The sequence below is a fragment of the Budorcas taxicolor genome, chromosome 3 (assembly GCF_023091745.1).
Source record: "Budorcas taxicolor isolate Tak-1 chromosome 3, Takin1.1, whole genome shotgun sequence".
Classification (NCBI taxonomy): domain Eukaryota; kingdom Metazoa; phylum Chordata; class Mammalia; order Artiodactyla; family Bovidae; genus Budorcas; species Budorcas taxicolor.
Genome location: NC_068912.1, coordinates 92,915,299 through 92,933,487, shown reverse-complemented (window position 1 = coordinate 92,933,487; position 18,189 = coordinate 92,915,299). Strand labels below are relative to the sequence as shown.

The following is an 18,189-nucleotide window of genomic DNA, read 5'->3' as shown; positions in this document are numbered from 1 at the left end:
TGCACTGGGTCCCATGGTATTTTGCTTTTAGAAGGATGACTTTAATGTTCAGGCTCTACCTGACTGCGGTGCCCACTACAGTTATGGATAATTATGATGTCTTGCTGAGAAATCACTGCGGGATGTGGGTTCTACAGAAGACAAACTGCACACCCATTCCTGCCGGGTAGATTCAGCATCTAAAGGTAGTTGTGTTTAGGGTTCAGCCATGGCGTGAAACACAAAGCATTCTCTCATGCTGTGCGTGTGTACACATGCATGCTTGGGGGTGCGGATGTCACCGAAAGTACCTCTAAAGAAAAAAACCCTTTCCCAACAGTGCAAGTGGAGGTAATCTAACCTAAAATCTTTTAGATTACCCAAGGAGGTAAGAAACGAGAGAAAGAAACGACTAAAAATTCAGGCCATTTTAAGACTGAAAATGGGGCTTTGTTGGTAACATAGCTGCTGCTAAGTCGCTTCAGTCGTGGACTCTGTGCAACCTCATAGATGGCAGCCCACCCGGCTCCCCTGTCCCTGGGATTCTCAAGGCAAGAACACTGGATTGGGTTGCCATTTCCTTCTCCAGTAACATAGAAAACATCCCAAAGAGAATGGCAATCTTTCAATAAAGGCTGCAATTACCACAGTGACAGGCCTCTGGCTCTCATTCCTTAATACAGGAAATATTGATCTAGATTCCAAGGGTGCCAATTTTTAAAAATAATCGAAATCCCTAAATGTCAAATTCTATTGCTATACAAGTTATAGTCATTCACTGATAAGACACATTTTTAAAAAAATTAGGAGGATTAGACTTATAAAAGTTAATATGCTTCTTTACTCAGTGATTTGGATCCTGAAACAGACCCTCATAAGGACAAACCATTTTTAAATACTGTGGAGGGATTCGGTAGAATTCGTCCTGGCATATTTGATGTCCTCGTACACTTCCAGCATGGGCCACATACTCTTTTGAACCATGGTTAAATAAGAGAGGGGTCTTACCTAAACAGATGGGGGTGAGAGCCTGGACAGACAAGCTGGGCAAGGGAGCAGGTGAGCCTGGAGGCAAAGCAAACACAGGAATGAGAGGAGGTTAAAGGAGTAACCTGGGTGAGCCAGCCAACATGAGAGAGGCTCATCTTAGGTGAGGTTTACAGATAGCTTTTCCAGGGCCTCTGCAGACAGTGACTGACTTCTTTCCAAACCCCACGATTAGGGCCTGTCATGAGGACTCAATGAGTTCCTTCATCTAAAGGGCCTGACACCATGGTCAGAAAGTGTTAGCTATTATTAATCAGAGGAGTGAGTATATTTTTTCATTGTTTGGCTACCCAACAGTTAAATGTCTTCCTTTTGTGTGGGTCCTGGTGGGAGGTAGGCCTTACCCTGCATGTAGAAGGTGAAATGTGGGCCCGGGGGCAGTCCTGGGATTTTAGTCCTGAGGGAAAAAGACAAAGGTTTGGGCTATGCTTAGAGAGGAATTGCAGAGCTGGTGGCCGTGAGGAAGGGTTAGCTGGACCATGTGATGGGGCAGCCAGAGTTTGTCCTAAAGAAAGTCAACCTTGAATATTCATTGAAGGACTGATGCTGAAGCTCCAATACTTTGGCCACCTGATGCAAAGTGCCGATTCACCGAAAAAGACTGTTGCTGGGAAAGATTGAAGGTAAGAGAAGAAGGGGGTGGCAGAAGGTAAGATGGTTAGACAGCATCAGCAATTCAAGGGACATGCATTTGAGCAAACTCCAGGAGACAGTGGAAGACAGAGGAGCCTGGCATGCTGCTCTGGTTCATGGGGTGGCAAAGAATCACACATGACTTAGGGACTGAACAAGTTGGCATGACCCCGCCTGCCTAGCCTGCCTAGCTCCTGCCTACTGTTCTTCCAATAAATACCTTTTCTGCTGAGCTAGCCAGAGGTCATCCTGTGGTTTGCAACCTAGAACTCTCTGAGGAGCCATGCTCACCAGTGTTGTCAGATACCACTGTCCCTGGAACTGGGGGAGGGAGCACTGCCCTCTGCCATTGTCTCAGACTGGGGAGAGAAAACCAGCCCTCAAATCCACCAAAGAACCCAGGAAGAACCCAGGATGACCTCACAGTCGCCCAGCAAGACCCCAGGGAAGAAATCCGGCAGAGGGAGATCTTGTCGGACTGCTCTGAAGGGTCCAGAGCATCAGGGCAGAAAGCTTAGGAGGGCAAGACAGGCAGGAACCACACACTGTACCTCTGAACTTGGAAATGGCATGGGGCCAGGAGGCCGGAGGTTAGGGGAGATGAGCAGACATTTACTCAGGACCTGAACCGTGGCTTTTTGGTCTCTAAGCCTTTACTATTTTTCTGCCAACTGCTTCTTTGCAGGGAACATAAGAATTTTCTGCAAGTGGGGCAAGGATGTGTTTATCAGTTTGTTGCAAATTATATGGTAAACACGAGCCCCCTGGTTGAGGCTGTTACTGAATCTCTTTGTTAGATTAATAAGATTACAACAATCTGGGCAGAATTTCAAGTGTTTATTTTCAAACCTTATTTCAGAGAGTGGTAGTAACATAGTACCAGGCCTTTCTGGAACCTGCATTTTTCTGCTCTAAGCATCTATTTCTCCACATATGTGGGGAGAAAAGGTCATTAATCTTCAACCTCTGACAGTTTATTGTCTGTGCTCTATAGCTCATTTTTTTAAATCACAAAATTAATGTTTAACACCTCCATGGTGTCACCCTTGTCCCACAGACTTTAAAGGGCAGACTGACTGTCCCTCAGTTTGTAACTATATGCATTTCAACAAAATTGACTCGAAGTGAAATTCTGTAACACAAACTCTATTTCCCCCTTGACTCATCTTACTACACGATGGATGTTGTAGGACATCCTCGGCAAAAGCACAGCACCTCCGCCCTCAGTGCCATGAGGGAGAGTTCTGGGGGACACACGGGCATGGCTAGGCTGGTGGCCGCGGCGATGCTTCTCGCTGCACTGTGGGACCTCTCATCACAACCTGCCCTCCGGATTCACTGCCTAGCACCTTGCCCTGCCTGCTGCAAGGACTGTGGGGGGAATAGGGGTGACTGAAAGCCATCTCTGCCTTCATGGCAGTTCCCCGACACCCTATGGATTCCCATGCTCCTGGCCCAGGTTAAGCTAGTTCCCTCAACCGGCTACACCTTTCCCACCTCATCACATCCATCCAGACCCACGCATGGGACTGCTCTTCTGGATCATCCCTAAGCTCTCAGCCTTCCCGGGTTCCATATTCATACTGGAGTTCCCCACCTGGTTTTAGATGTGACTTCCTTCCTTCCTGTCTGATTCTCTGTGCTCTTTGGGAACATTTCAAATTCATCTTTATATCCTCCATGGTGAGCTTGTTATTTGCTTGCTGCTGCTGCTGCTAAGTCGCTTCAGTCGTGTCCGACTCTGTGCGACCCCATAGACGGCAGCCCATCAGGCTCCCCCGTCCCTGGGATTCTCCAGGCAAAAACACTGGAGTGGGTTGCCATTTCCTTCTCCAATGCATGAAAGTGAAAAGTGAAAGTGAAGTCACTCAGTCGTGTCTGACTCTTCACGACCCCATGGACTGCAGCCCACCAGGCTCCTCCGTCCATGGGATTTTCCAGGCAAGAGGACTGGAGTGGGGTGCCATCGCCTTTAGTCGTGTCCTACTCTTTGTGACTCCATGGACTGTAGCCCACCAGGCGCCTCTGAAATTCTCCAGGCCAGAATACTGGAGTGGGTTGCCATTTCCTTATAATGTACCAAAATTAGGAATTTAGTAAATGGATGAATGAATGATAAAATGAATGAGTTTGTAAATGGAGATACAAATTTACAAACAGGAGATAAAATAGTAATTAGCTTTATCTAAGGGCTTTTCAGTTGATGAATTTCAGAAATTTCATACTCATCAGTTTATATGAAATGAAGTGAAGAGAACTCACTCAGTCATGTCCGACTCTTTGTGACCCCATGGACTGTAGCCTACTAGCCTCCTCCGTCCATGGGATTCTCCATGCAAGAGTACTGAAGTGGGTTGCCATTTCCTTCTCCAGGAGATCTTCCCAACCCAGGGATCAAACCTGGGTCTCCCGCATTGCGGGCAGATTACCATCTGAGCCACCAGGGAAGACATGGCAAATTAGAAAGGTAGTTCCAATTGTTTGAATTTCGCAAAGAGGTTAAATCATAACAATAATAACAGTTTTAATGTTTGAGGACCGACATCCTCTGTTAATCCTAATTTGCTTTACTGTACAAAGTAAACTGTCACCTTTTACACTTGGGGAAACTGAGTCTCAGAAGCTTGTTTAAAGCCATAGCCAGGATTGGAACTCACATTTTGGGACTCCAAAACCTATTTAGTACCTGACACAATATTGGCAGAGAGAGGATGGAGCGGATCCCAGCCAGATCAAGGGTCCCTGAGCTAACCCTTGAAGGACTGAAGTGAAGGTCAGTGAGGGATGGACAGCCTGGTCAGTGGGACTGACATGGGCAAAGGAAGGGAGGTGGAAGCAGGCAGGTCCAGCTTGGAGCCTGGGGCCTGAGGGACAGTGAGAGAGGTGGGCAGTGGCCTGGGAACCATCCATGTCAGGGGACAGGAGGGACGTGCCATAACCAGCCTCAGATCCTCGGGGGTAAGGCGCTTGGGCTTTCTGTTCTGCCCAGTAGAACCATTGTGAGTGGAATGAATTCTGCAAGGCCTTTGAAGTATTCTGTTCTGTACCTGGGGGGAGGAAGCTGAAGGCAATGAGACCAGTTTCAGGCTCTGGCAATAATCTCGACAAACCATAAAGTGACCTTGCGAGGGTAGTGGACTGGGAATGAAAAGGAGGAAACAGATGCAGGAGACGTTGAGAACGCTTCCTTACCTCTCCCTTCTGTGTTCTTAAGCCAAAGAAATGTCTCTGATGAAGAACTTGCCCATGTTTTGCTGGTTCAGGCCTCTGTGCTTCATACTTCGTATTCCCTCTGCCTCAGGTTCTCTCGCTTCTCCACACCCTCACTCACCTGAAGAATACCTATTTATACTTTGAAGTCTTGCTCGGATGTACACGCCTCCAAAAATTGTTTCCTCACAGGTGTGTATGACGTTTGTGTCATCTTTGTATTTTGCACACAATTCTGTAGGGGAATAGATGCCAATGTAGTCTGTTTACACATCTGTCTTCCCTGGCAGAAAGTGAACTCAATGGTTGGGACCATTTTCACCTTTGTGTTCCTGCGCCTAGGGCAATGCCTGACATGCTCCAAATACGATGCTGAATGAACGAATGCATGCATGCTTGAATGTGTGAATGAGTAAATGAAGAGTGAAGAAATTATCTCCTTCCTCTTTTCCAGCCATTCGTGATGGAATAAGTAGTAAGCTACACTTCTCATTCTCTGTCTGATGAGGTACTTTGCTTTGAAAAATGCCTTTAATTTAAGCTTTGATTTTATAAGATTAATGAACATCTCATTTGGCAAGTTTGAAACACTCAGAACAAGCGAAAAATAATTAGAGGGTAGGGAAAGGAAAGAAGAGGAGAGAGGGAAGCCCAGTGGGGCCACTGGCCTGCAGCTGCTGTTCTCCTTGGGCACGATCAGGAAAAACAAAGCACCCAGCCCTGGGGTGTCTGTTACAAGTGACCTCAGGCAAAGCAAAGGCTTTGCTTCACCTCCTTCCATTAGCTCACAAGAGGGTCCCAAAGGAAAAGACTTTGAAAATGGAGAAAAACACCATGAAAGAAACATATTATTATTCTGCGTGGACGCTAAAATGTGGCGTTGTGAATGAAGTGCTGGCTTCCCATGCACACTCAAAGAAAAAGATGATTTTAAGGTTAAATGTAATCCTTTCACTTACTAAGACATACATTAATTAGGGAGAAAGCATCTTCCAAAATATAAACTTAAATCTGTTAATAAGCACAAATCTTCACAGAAAACTGGGAAGTACATGGGGACTAGCAGACTAACCTCAGACAGAAGCCATCTGTGACTTTAGAACAAGTATTTTTACTACCCGGAGGTGGCTCGCTGTTGGGAAATGCTAAATTAAATACCACTAAACATTATTATGCCTTCAAAAAGTAGTTACAAGCTTCAATAAGCACACTTTTATCACAAGAACACACAATCTAAAGCCAAAATAGTTCGGTTTAACGTGCCAAAAATATGCTCACCCCATACATTGTTAGAAAGAGCAGTAGGAAAAGAAATCTAAAATTTGCGGCTAATTCATTTGACGGCAGCCAGTGTCTCCTATCTTCCTTGGCAAGAGGGCCATTTTTCTATGTTGTATTTTGCACACAGAAGTCTGCATAGAGTGATTTGCATACCAAAAACACACTTGTGAAAGAAACTGTTTGCCTAGGAGCCAAGGAGGGATGGGGTTTCGACTGTTGGCTTCTATATACACAGCACCCCCAGGCTACTTGCTTTTCATCTCCCTACATGCTGCATTTCCCACAAAGTGTTATGCACTTCATGACGCATTAAAAATTAAAGCAAATAAATCCTGCACAAAACCAAGAACAACCATAACAACAATCCAGCGCAACACAGGGTAAATGTTTCCTAACAGCCTTCAACTCTTTACCAAGGAGCTGGGAATAATAAGTGCCATCATACACTGAGCTTCTGTTTTACATCAGGTGTTTTACATGAATTACTGCTAATTCTCACAATCAGTCTTCAAGGTAGGTGCTGCGGTTCCCGTTTCCTTTATGAGGTAACTGTGGCTTGGGGAGGTAAGCTAACTTGTCAAAGCCGTGAAAAGGCCGTGGTGAAGCCAGGTTTGGAAAACCTGGTCTGACGGCTCAGCTGTTCCCTGCCACTCCTGCCCTCCACTGCCTCTCTCCCCATCCCCAGTTTTGCCGCAGACCATCATCGTTCCATTCCCAAGGGTTGAGTCCAGCAGGCTGGGGTGGTGGGGACACACACTGAGAAAGGTGTAGGTATCACTTTGGGTTCCTGCCCTGGTTTGAGACCAGAGCGTGAAAGCAGGACAGCCAGTGTCAAGTCTCAGCAAAGGTGCCCGATGAACGAGTTCAGTGACAGACACCGGGTGAATGGCCAATGGCCTGTGAGTCAGAGGGTGGGGGGAGGGGCAGAGAGCCAGATCGGTTGCTGCACAAAGAAGGTGCATGGTAGTTGAGATGCAATGGAACCCTCCCGCTCGGTGCCCATGCGCTATCACCAATTCAGTGCCAGCCCAGCTGTATTCTTGGAAACAGAAAATGGTTTTGCGTGTGCTTAATCATAATGCTACTTACAGAGAATTTATTAGCAGCAAATTAGGTGCTTGGTGTATTTCTTAAGGAAAAAAAAATTGGTAGTGGCACTTTGAAATCTGTTCATCTGATGAATCCTTCGCAAATTTTCCCAACATGCAGCATTTGAAAGAAAATCAGCCATTTCTGGAAAGTCAATGGGGGAAAAGTGCAGAATGAAACAACTGAGGATGACTGTAAAAAAGGTTTACAAACATTTGCTTTCTTTTAAGTTGTTTCTGTGTGTGTTTTTCTCACCTGGTTTCTCTTTTTCCGGCCATGGTAGCAGAATTTAGATCTAATCATATTTCGTTATCCATGGACTGCCATTGTCCAGACTCCTGGCTTTGAGACTTCATTAGGGATTAGTCACTGTTAGAAAGCAGTTTTACTGACACTTTCAGTAATAAATCCCTTGTGATACGATCTAGAGCAGCTCTGTCTCATAGCAAATTCCAGGCTGAAGCAAAAATGTGATAGCAAACAGTTTTGGAGGCAGACAAATCTGGTCTGAATCCAGGTTTTGTCAACTATGGCTTTACCATACTTAGTTAATCTGAGACGGTTTCCTCATTTGTTAAAATAAAAAGGAAAAGAATATAAAGGCCAACCCTGGTTGCCTACTGACAACCATTTACCTCGTCCTTGCTAATGACAACAACAGAAAATCTTGGTTTTGTTCAGATCCCACGTGCCTAACTCCAAAGATTTATCGCATTGGTCTAAGCCATCTGTTCTTGTCAGTGATTGGTTTATAGGGTCTACAGGAAAACATGTGACTTAATTCTTGCCTATAAGATCAAGAGTTGACTCACTGGAAAAGACTCTGATGCTGGGAGGGATTGGGGGCAGGAGAAGAAGGGGACGACAGAGGATGAGATGGCTGGATGGCATCACTGACTCAATGGACGTGAATCTGAGTGAACTCTGGGAGTTGGTGATGGACAGGGAGGCCTGGCGTGCTGCGATTCATGGGGTCGCAAAGAGTCGGACAAGACTGGGCAACTGAACTGAACTGATAAGATCAAAGGGGAAATCAGCCAGAAGCTTCTGATAAAGATTTTCTTCTCTGATAAGAGAGACATGTGAAGAGAAAGCCCATCTGCTTTTGCCTGCCTTGCTTCCTGATCCTGATGCTGTTGCTGAGACATGCTGTTTGATGTTGTGGCAACCATCTCTTGAACACAAGGGGAAACAAAAAGACACACAACAGATGGCAGAGGAGAAGGACCAACTGGAAGAGCCTAAGGCCCTGGGGACAACACTGATATGCTGAACCAACCTTGGTCCACTTGTCTCCAGATTTCTTGTTAAAAATCAGTGTCTTTATGGTTTACCCTGTTGTGTAATAGATTTTGTGTTACTTGCAGCCAAAAACAAAAACAAAAAAATCCTTAATTTATTTAAGTAAGAAACTCACAAAGTGATTCTAAATGATACATTGTATGTACTTAGCACAATGCTTGGTACACTAAGTGGTTGCTAAAAATATTGGTAACAGCATTTATCAGATATAGGTAATGACCTGAAAAAGCAAAACTTTCAAAACACCACGCAGATAAATAAGATGAATGATACTGATTTAGCACAACCAAAAAGCTTCATAGTCTTGGTAAGGGTCAGGGGAGACATTAAGGTATGAAACAATGATTCCACCAACAAATCCTCATATCTGGGAGTAAGATGTAACTACAGTCAGAATTCAAGCACTATTAAAGATGAAAGGACCATGGTTCTTTGCCAGGTTTCCACCCATCTTCTTAAAAATGGACAATCACCCTGTCAGCAGCTCACAATTCATATCTGAAGACTAACAATTATGTGTATGTGAATTACCAGCCTTGCAAAGGGGCAGAGTTCTTTCAACTCACAAAATCTCTTTCAGAAGACCAAATTTTACCATTATTTTCTGAAAACATGTTATATTTCTCTATGGCAGCAAAGCTAGACATACAGATACACATATAATAAAAACATAATTTAGAAATATCATTTCCTTAGAAATGTTGTTGTTGTTTAGTTGCTAAGTCATGTCTGACTCTTGCAATCCCATGGACTGTAACCTGCCAGGCTCCTCTGTGCATCTCATGATAGCTATTTTTAAATGAGATTAAATTCATTTAACACACAATTAACCATCTATTTTAATTTTATTTATTTATTTATTTATTTTGACCATACCTTGTGGCATGTGGGATCTTAGCTCCCCAGTCAGGGATCAAACTCGTGTCCCCTACATTAGGAAGATGGAATCTTAACCATTGGACTGCCAGGGAAATCCAAATGATTAACCATTTAAAATTATACAATTAAATGGCATTTAGTGTACTCACAATATTCACAATGTTCGACTCACTCCAGTTTCAAAACTCTTTTACCACACTCCTGGGAAAAATACTTCACGTCCATTACATAAGCACTTCCCATTCCCTTTATCCCAACCTCAGTTAATCATTAATCCCCTTTCTATCTCTATGGATTTGCCTATTTTGATATACTACGTAAAAGGATTGTATGTTACAATCATACAATATGTGACCTTTTGTGCCTGGCTTCTTTCTCATCCAAGTAACAGCATGCATCAGTATTGTTCCTTTTTTATGGTTGAATAATGTTCCATTGCATGTGTATATCACAGGCTGTTTATCCCTTCACCCCATACACTGATAGACATTTGAGTTGCTTCCACCTTTTGGCTTCTCATGGTATTTTAACATCCCACTTGTCATCATCCTAGTCCAGGCTACCATTCTCTCACCTGGATTACAGCAACATTTTAACTAACCTCTCTTCTCCACTCTGTTTCTTTCCACACAGCAACTTGACGGCCATTCCACGCCTGTAGTCCTTCAGAGGTTTTCTAGTTGCTCAAAGAATGCTCTGGGTTCAAATCTTCAACAAGAACTCCAGAGCCTGCCTGGAGTCTACCTTTTTTTCTTGTCTACCTTTTTTTCCTACTTCATTTCACATCACCCTCTCTGCAACTGAATGGTTCCAGCTAAAGTGAACTTCTCTCAGTTTCTCAAAACCATCAATACTCCTCTTTCTTCAAGAGAAGTGCACCTACTGTGCTGTGTATCTTCTCTTTGCTGGACTGACTCCTACTTATCCTTTAGGTATCATCTCAAACACCACTTAGATGTGGATGAGATGGTCAGATAGCATCATGACTCAATGAACATGAATTTGAGCAAACTCCAGGAAATACAGAAGGACAGGGAAGCCTGGTGTGGTGCAGTCCATGCGGTCACAGAGTCAGAAACAACTTAGCGACTGAAAAACAACATACAATACCCTATACTTCTTTGCAGCATTTGCCCAACTGTAGATTATTTTTCCTACTAGACTGTAAGCTCCATAAGGGCAGAAACCACGTGTTGTGCTCCTCATGAGAACCCTTCTTCCTAGCACAATGCTTGGCACATGGTAGACATTGATCAATAGTGTTATAGACTACGGCATGGGGAGAATTAACAAACTGCCTCTAAAATTTTGGATACTTTCTGAAGGTCTCAAAGTATGTGAACTAAAATGGACACACATACAAACAAATCTTAGTTATAATTACATTGTTCATACCCTCTCTACTTACCTACCCATCTAAATGGTAGAATTCAGGAAAACAAGACAAAGTTTTATAAATATGGAAATATCCTTTCAAACAGTTCTTTGCTTGTGATTTAAAAAAATTACTGATATTTAAGACCACCTAAAACACACATATGCTAATTGAATAGTTGCCTATCAAAATGTGATTGTCTGACTTCAGTGATTATTCTTGCCTTTGAAAGGATCTAAAGGAAAATGTTCTAAAGACACACTTGTACAACAACAAAAAATTTTCATAACATTAATACTTTCATTTTTTCCAGTCTTTATCAGTGTGGTTTAACATGTAAATACAGCTTTTGTTTTTCAAGATTTTACCTACTCTGTTTATTCACTTCTCAAAAAACAGATCAATGGATGAGATTACAGCTCCCTATCATGAAATTAATTTCAGATACTTGAAAAAGCTACTTTTAATCACTACCTGGGGGAAAAGATAAATTGCCCAAGCCAGCTGTTTTAGCTGTAGGTACTAAAGATTAGAAGGAAAAATGAGAGAATGTGATAGAATAAAACCTCTTGCTGAAACTACAGTACCACAATTTTTTTTAAAAGCACAGTTTTTATTATTGTCAATCCTTTTAGGTTAAGAGCTCAGGCACTGAGTTGGTGCAGAAAATAATTTAAATATTAATTTAAATGTATTTAAGTATTTTGCAATTTGATTACTTGTAAGTAATTACACCATAGGTTTTTCACAACTGAGACCATTACAAACTTTTCATTAGTGCAAAATTAGGAATGTTTTGTAGTACATACAAATAAAAGGTTTTTTAAAAATATTTTTGAGGTACTATAAAAGCAGTTTATGAAAAGGAGAGTCATTGGTTTTGTTAAGGTGCTGAGGTAAAGCAATGAAGAACACGCGGACTCTGGTTCAAACTGCATCAATTATTAGCTGTATGAGCAAGTTACGTAGCTTCTGAATCTGCTTATGCGTAAAATTGACTACTTCAAAGACTGAGATTATGTGAAAAATGAATATAACATTTCTAACAATGCCAGACATACACTAAGGCTTTTCTACCAGACATGCATGATTTCACAGAGTGGTAATTATAGACAAGGTAAAACAGTGAATAGAAGTTTAAACAGTTCCAAAGGAATAGTAACTAGGAAAAAATAATGCCTAATGACTCTGAACTCACATTATCTTTCTCAGTTTGGGTTTTATTCTTTATTGTGTGCTACCATGGCCTCTATTTAGTAAGACGTTTGTAAGCTACCACAAACAACAACAAACAGGCAAATAGAAATCCAGGGACTGAATATGAAACCTGCTGACCCAAACTAAGTAAACCCATCCTCTTGACCATGTCCATGACATTAAGAATCATGCCAAACAGTTCTCCATAGATTATACTAGTCTAAACATGCACATTGTATATTACAGAAATCATCTGGTATTGTCAACAGAACAACCATCAAATACCACAGACCAGAACAAACGAGTGGTCTCTTATTATCTTGAGACTCCATAGATTTTGTAGCAATTCCTTAAATTATATTACCTTAGAAAGCAATTTATTTAATAAATTAAAAAAAATTACTTGGCTGGGTTGGGTCTTAGTTGCAGCATGTGGGATCTTTGACCTTTCATTGTGGTATGTGGGATCCAGTTCCCTGACCAGGGATCTAAACCCTGCCCCCTGCACTGGAAGTGCTGTCGTAGCCACTGGACCACCAGGAAAGTCACGGCAATTTACTTAAAAAACTCTTGACCAAAGAAACTTCCCATAAGCATTTTGCAACACTAGCCAAAAATATGCTGTTTCTATGCAACTCTTTGTGACCCTATGGACTGTAGTCCACCAGGCTTCTCTGTCCATGGGATTTTCCAGACAAGAATACTGGAGTGGGTTGCCATTTCCTTCTTCAGGGGATCTTCCTGACCCAGGGATTGAACCTGCATCTCCTGCAGTATGAGCAGGCTGATTCTTTACCACTGAGCAACCTGAGAAGCCCAAACCAAAAATATATTTGTTTTAAAATTTTGCAGAAATGAACCTGCACAATCTGGTTCCTCAAAATTTATTATTTCCCTTCCTTGAAAACTTTTCTTTTCCACAAACCCGGAAACTAACTTCCTAGGAAGTCAAAGAGTCTTTAAAATACATTATGATCCTTCCTCTGCATCCCCCCTAACAAAATAGAAACACTAAATTTCACTGCATCTCATTCACAAGTTCTGATTTTTTAAATATAAATTTCATTGCATCTCATTCACAAGTTCTGATTTTTTTCTTTCAAGTTCTTTATTATCCAATCAAGACAGTTCAAATGTATTTAGGCACTTTTTAACTTCAGTTAACCACTAAGCAGTTTACCATTACATAGTTAAAACATTAACATATCTTCAAGTTTGTGTTTTTTAATACAAGGTGTTAGGGCAATTGTGCAACATTTGGTTAATCACATTAAATATTATAGTGGAGTTTCTTATTCACATTCTATAAGCATCTCTAATTCACAGAATTTCACTTATAGTTTCCTCAATCAGAGATGTGAAGGCTACAGAAAACTGAAAATGTGCTTTATAACTTCAATAAATTTTATGAACCTCAACCATTGCAAAGATCAATGAAATATCTACCAAGATAAATGAATGACATACCAAGTTAAATGAATGACATTTGTTACATTAAAAATGAGATTTTCCTTTCAAAGTCACCAAAACCATTAATATTCAACCAAAAATTGTTGGAATTTGTAAGGTTTCATGTGTGTATGTGTTTAAATGTCAGGGTGGTATGACCTTCTTTGGATGTAAAGCTGCTGAAAGCTGAACTGTACAAAAGAAATCTTTAGAGAACAGAGACTTTTCTTTACATATTTATTCCGAGCCTGCCCTTCATCTTGTCTTGGCTTTCCACATTGATCCAATTGTAGCACTTCCTGGAGCGAGCTATGTTCTAATCAGCAACATCAGGAAGAGAAAATGCAGATCTCATGTCACGCTCTTTGAAAAGAGTGAATGCATTCTAAGCTATCAGGAAACGTAAGTCACAATTTAACTTTCAATAATTTTTATCTGCAATGGACATGAACAAGAAATATGGAACGAATCCTTCATCTATTCAATAGGTGCACGATTTCTATTGAGATGAGCACTATGTAGCAGAATTTTACTTTGTTCTCTATCCCATATAGTTGGGCTGACCTTGAAACCTTATCAGTAGGCTCTTTTGTAGTGATGCCTGGATAATCTCCACTGAATGGTGAATCAAAGGAGATACAACCTAGAGGCACTAAATCACCTAACATTACTTCCTGTTAAGAATTTTTTCCCCTTATAATTCCTGAGAAGCTATTGAGTTAAAGCAACCACGCCGACTCCCCAAAGACAATGGTCCAAACTCCCAAATGAAACGGTTGCAATTCTCTTGGATTGCCAAAAAGCAGGAATGGATCACTTAAAAGAAAACTAGGTCTGCACGTTGTCACCTCTCCACAAACGTTAACATCCTACACACTAATATTATTTGAACATAAGCCCCCCCCACGGAATCGAAATACTGGCCAACGGTGGCCACAGGAGTCTTCCAATCCATGCCTACTTTCGGGATTTGGGCGCTTGAGGGACTGGAGGGCGAGGCAATTTGAAATAGACCTTGACCGAGTCGTAGATGAACCACTGCAGGGCAGTCAGGGTGCCAATCATGATGATCCGGGCGAACAGGCCTTTCCACACGCCCTTGAACCCCAGTCTGCGGAGAACGTCGAAGGCCGTGCTGCCTTTCTCCTTGTTCAAAACGGACACGACAGAATCCGCAGGGTGGGACACCACGGCACAGAAGACGCCAGCGATGTAGCCAGCCACAAAGGTCACGGCCAGCTGCTCACTTTTGGTGCAATGGCTCTGCGGCTTGGGCACCACGTACTTGTAGAGCGCCTCAACCGTGCGCTCGAAGCAGGCGAACTTCATCATGGTGTAGGGGATCTGGCGCATCCAGAGCGGCGCCACGCCTTTGTAGAAGGCCCACAGGCCCTCCTCGCCGTACATCTTGGGGGCCGCGGCCCGGAGCGTGCGGGCATAGCCCTGCTGCGTCTGCATGCGAACCTTCACCGCTTCCATCGGGGCTAGGGCCACGTCGGCGAAGAACTCGGCGCTGGCTGAGGCGGCCAGGTACAGCCCGGTTCTCCATTCGTAGGCCTTCTCCTGGCCCAGGAGCTCCGCGTAGCGGATTTTGAAGACCTCGTAGAGGCCAAACTTGAAGAGGCCCTGCATGGAGTAGCCTAGAAAGGTTGGGGCCCAGCCTCGGGCCAGGCCGCGCAGCCCGTCGTCCCGCAGTGTCACGCCAAAGCCGCTCAGGATGCCCTTGTACTTGCTGGGGTCCACCTGCATGCGACACTTGACCAGGTCCAGAGGCACGATGGCCGTGTGCGTCAGCCCGCAACTCAGCATTCCGCCCAGGCCGCAAAGCAGTAGGTACTTCGTGGAGCCGTACTCGTAGCTGGACTCCTCCAAGGCTGCTGCCCAGGGCCTGCCCTTGAGTTGGCCTGTGCTTCTCCCCCGCAGGGCTCGGTAACCGCCAGCATCACACATGGCCGCGCTGGGTCTAGGCACACGCTTCCCTCAGCCTGAGCTCTTTCCTCCCTCAGGGGCCCCAGGGCACTGCGCATGCGGCTGAACTCCCCCCTCCCCCACCCACCAACGTGAGCTTGCTAACCCAACGGTCTGGTCTGAGCGAGGGACAGGTCGCGCCAGAGCCCAAAGGTCTTCGACCGCTCTCTACCGACGCCTGCACACCCGCTACCGGCTTGGCTGCCTTTGGATCTCAACTGGCTCCCGAAATTTTAAGTAGGGGCATCGCCTCACCCCTCACCTCCAGGACGGCCCTTCACCCCGCCCTCAAGCTTTTGGGCAAATAGGCTTCTGGTAACGACAGGAACCCCGCCCCTCAACCCTCCTCAGCTTCCTCCTCAGTGGTCCCTAGGTCTCACCTTCCGTGGTAAGGCTTTCCGTGCCTAGTGCGTCAAGTGGCTTCTGTTCAGCTCAGCAGCTTAGTCTTCTACAAAGATGCTAAAAAAATAAATCAACAAGTACAAGCATGAGTAAACACATGAATAGGCAAGTAAGTAGATGAGGAGATGAGTGACAGGGTGAAGAGTCGCCATGCACTCTTTCAGGAAGAGTTGCCTTCCTGAAAGGCCTTTCTGGAGTCCTCACTTAAACAGCCCGCTTATGGTAATGGTCATCTCCATGGCCACAGAATGTTCTATGGAGGGAATGCACAGAGAGAACCAGGAACCTGGCATTAGAGGACCAGTCCCTGAGCTTCCAGCCTTACCTAACATTCTTACAGCAGAGACTGGGAGGATACCTCTCCCCCAAACCCACACTCCACTCCTTTCCCTCCAAGAGTTATTGTGGGGTCTTAGGAAGGATGGAGGTTCTCCCTAGATTGAGAGAGGGATGCTGATTATTTTCATTCATTTGATGTTGTTTCATTGACTACTGAATCCCTGCCATGATTTTGGAGATTAGGAAAGTCAAAAATCATCTTTCCTTTTAAGGGAGCTTGTAGTCTCATTGGCCTGGAAAATGAGAACTAAATGATTCTACTTGTAAATCAGTAGCATATATTCATACATTCACTCACTGTGTGCTGGGCCCTATGCAGGTAAGGGGTTTAGCAAAGAGTCAGGCATATTCTTCAAGTGTGAAGTATTAGTCACACAGTTGTGTCTGACTGTTTGTGACCCCCATGGATTGTAGCCTGCCAGGCTCCTCTGTCCATTCAATTCTCCAGGCAAGAATACTGGAGTGGGTAGCCATTCCCTTCTCCAGGGAATCTTCCCCACCCAGGGATCAAACTAGGCCTCTTGCACTGCAGACAGATCTTTGCCATCTAGCCACCAGGGAAGAAATATTCTTGCTGACATCTAAATGAGGAGATTAAAAAATCAGTATTGTGTGATAAGTATTATAACAGGAGTTTGAATAAAGTTCTGGATGAACAATGAGGGGCAACTAATTCTGCCTGATGAATTTAAGAAGACTTCTCAGAGGTCTTGAAGGATGAGTAGGAATCAGTTATGTAAAGAATGAAAGGTAATTCCAGGTTAGGGGAAACAGGAGTGCATGACCTATTGAGGAGAGGTGAGTAATTTGGCATGGTAGAAACCAGCAAGGGTTCAGTCTGAAAAATAGAATTGGGTCAAATTAAGGAAAGCCTGAATACCTGTTCAGGACTTTGACTTTTACACTACAAGGAGGCCAGTATTTCTCAGAGGTGTGATCCATAGACCACCTGCATCAGAATCACCTGGAGAGCTGTATTTAAAATCCCTGATCACACCCTAGATCCTCTGAATGAGAATCTGAGGGAAGGACTATGCAGTTTTAATAAGCTCCCTTGGGTGAATTCTTCATTAAACTTTACTAAAGTTTGAAACACAAAATGTGGATGATGGAAGGTCAAGATTTTTTTTAAGGCTCTTTGATTAGAATTCAATACTTATATCCTAAACTGAATGAAAGCGTATAGAACTCTGGAAATTCATCAAGTTGCATACTGGTAATTAATGTTCATTATATACTTTACATGTTATGTGCTCAGTCGCGAAGTCATGTCTGACTCTTTACGACCCCATGGACTGTCACCCACCAGGCTCAGACTTTGTTACATGTTATATACCATAATTTTAAAAAATTGCCTGGTATAAAATTCTAACCACAAACTAGGGAAAGACAAATACAAGACTTCTCAATCAAGAAGTCTTATTGAACTCCATTCCTTATTGTAATCTTATACCAATGTTAATTAAACAAGGCTATTAGACTGAGGGGCTTCCCAGGTGGCGCTAGTGGTAAAGAACCCGCCAGACAATGCAGGAGACAGACATAAGAGATGTGGGTTCTATCCCTGGGCCTGGAAGATCCCCTGGAGAAGGGAATGGCAACCACTCCAGATTACTTGCCTGGAGAATCCCATGGACAGAGGAGCCTGGCAGGCTACAGCCCATAGGATCACAAAGAGTCAGACGCAACTGAAGCAACTTAGCATGCATGCACACAATAGACTGAGAGGGCTTTAATGCCTTGGCAACTTATATAATGAAACCAACCAACTAGGCTATTTGTGATTGGTTTTGACTTACCAAATAAAGCGAATGCTTAAGTTATAACCAATCAAATAATTTTCTTGCTTTGCTTCAGAATGTCTATAAAATTCTTTCCCCTAGCTACTGTTCCTACTGTCATTGGAACATTTCTAACTACTTCCTGTTTGGTGTTGCCAAATGATGCTGATTAGAATCCATTTTTGCTCAAATAAACTTTTAAAATATTTAACATGCCTTAATGTATCTTTTAACACCAGGAATTTCAGTATTAAAGAG

General features: G+C 43.4%; 1 protein-coding gene across 1 annotated transcript; it reads right to left on the bottom strand.

The window, feature by feature from the left end:
- Positions 1 to 14,398: 14,398 nt before the first annotated feature.
- Positions 14,399 to 15,391, bottom strand: LOC128045351 (phosphate carrier protein, mitochondrial-like). The gene has a single exon (XM_052637850.1). It carries the CDS (start codon positions 15,389 to 15,391, stop codon positions 14,399 to 14,401), a length of 993 nt encoding a protein of 330 aa, XP_052493810.1.
- Between the last annotated feature and the right edge of the window lie 2,798 nt (positions 15,392 to 18,189).

Bases quoted from the DNA above. Each gene is read 5' to 3' on its own strand.
- LOC128045351 (XM_052637850.1), bottom strand. From the start codon at position 15,391: ATGTGTGATGCTGGCGGTTACCGAGCCCTGCGGGGGAGAAGCACAGGC.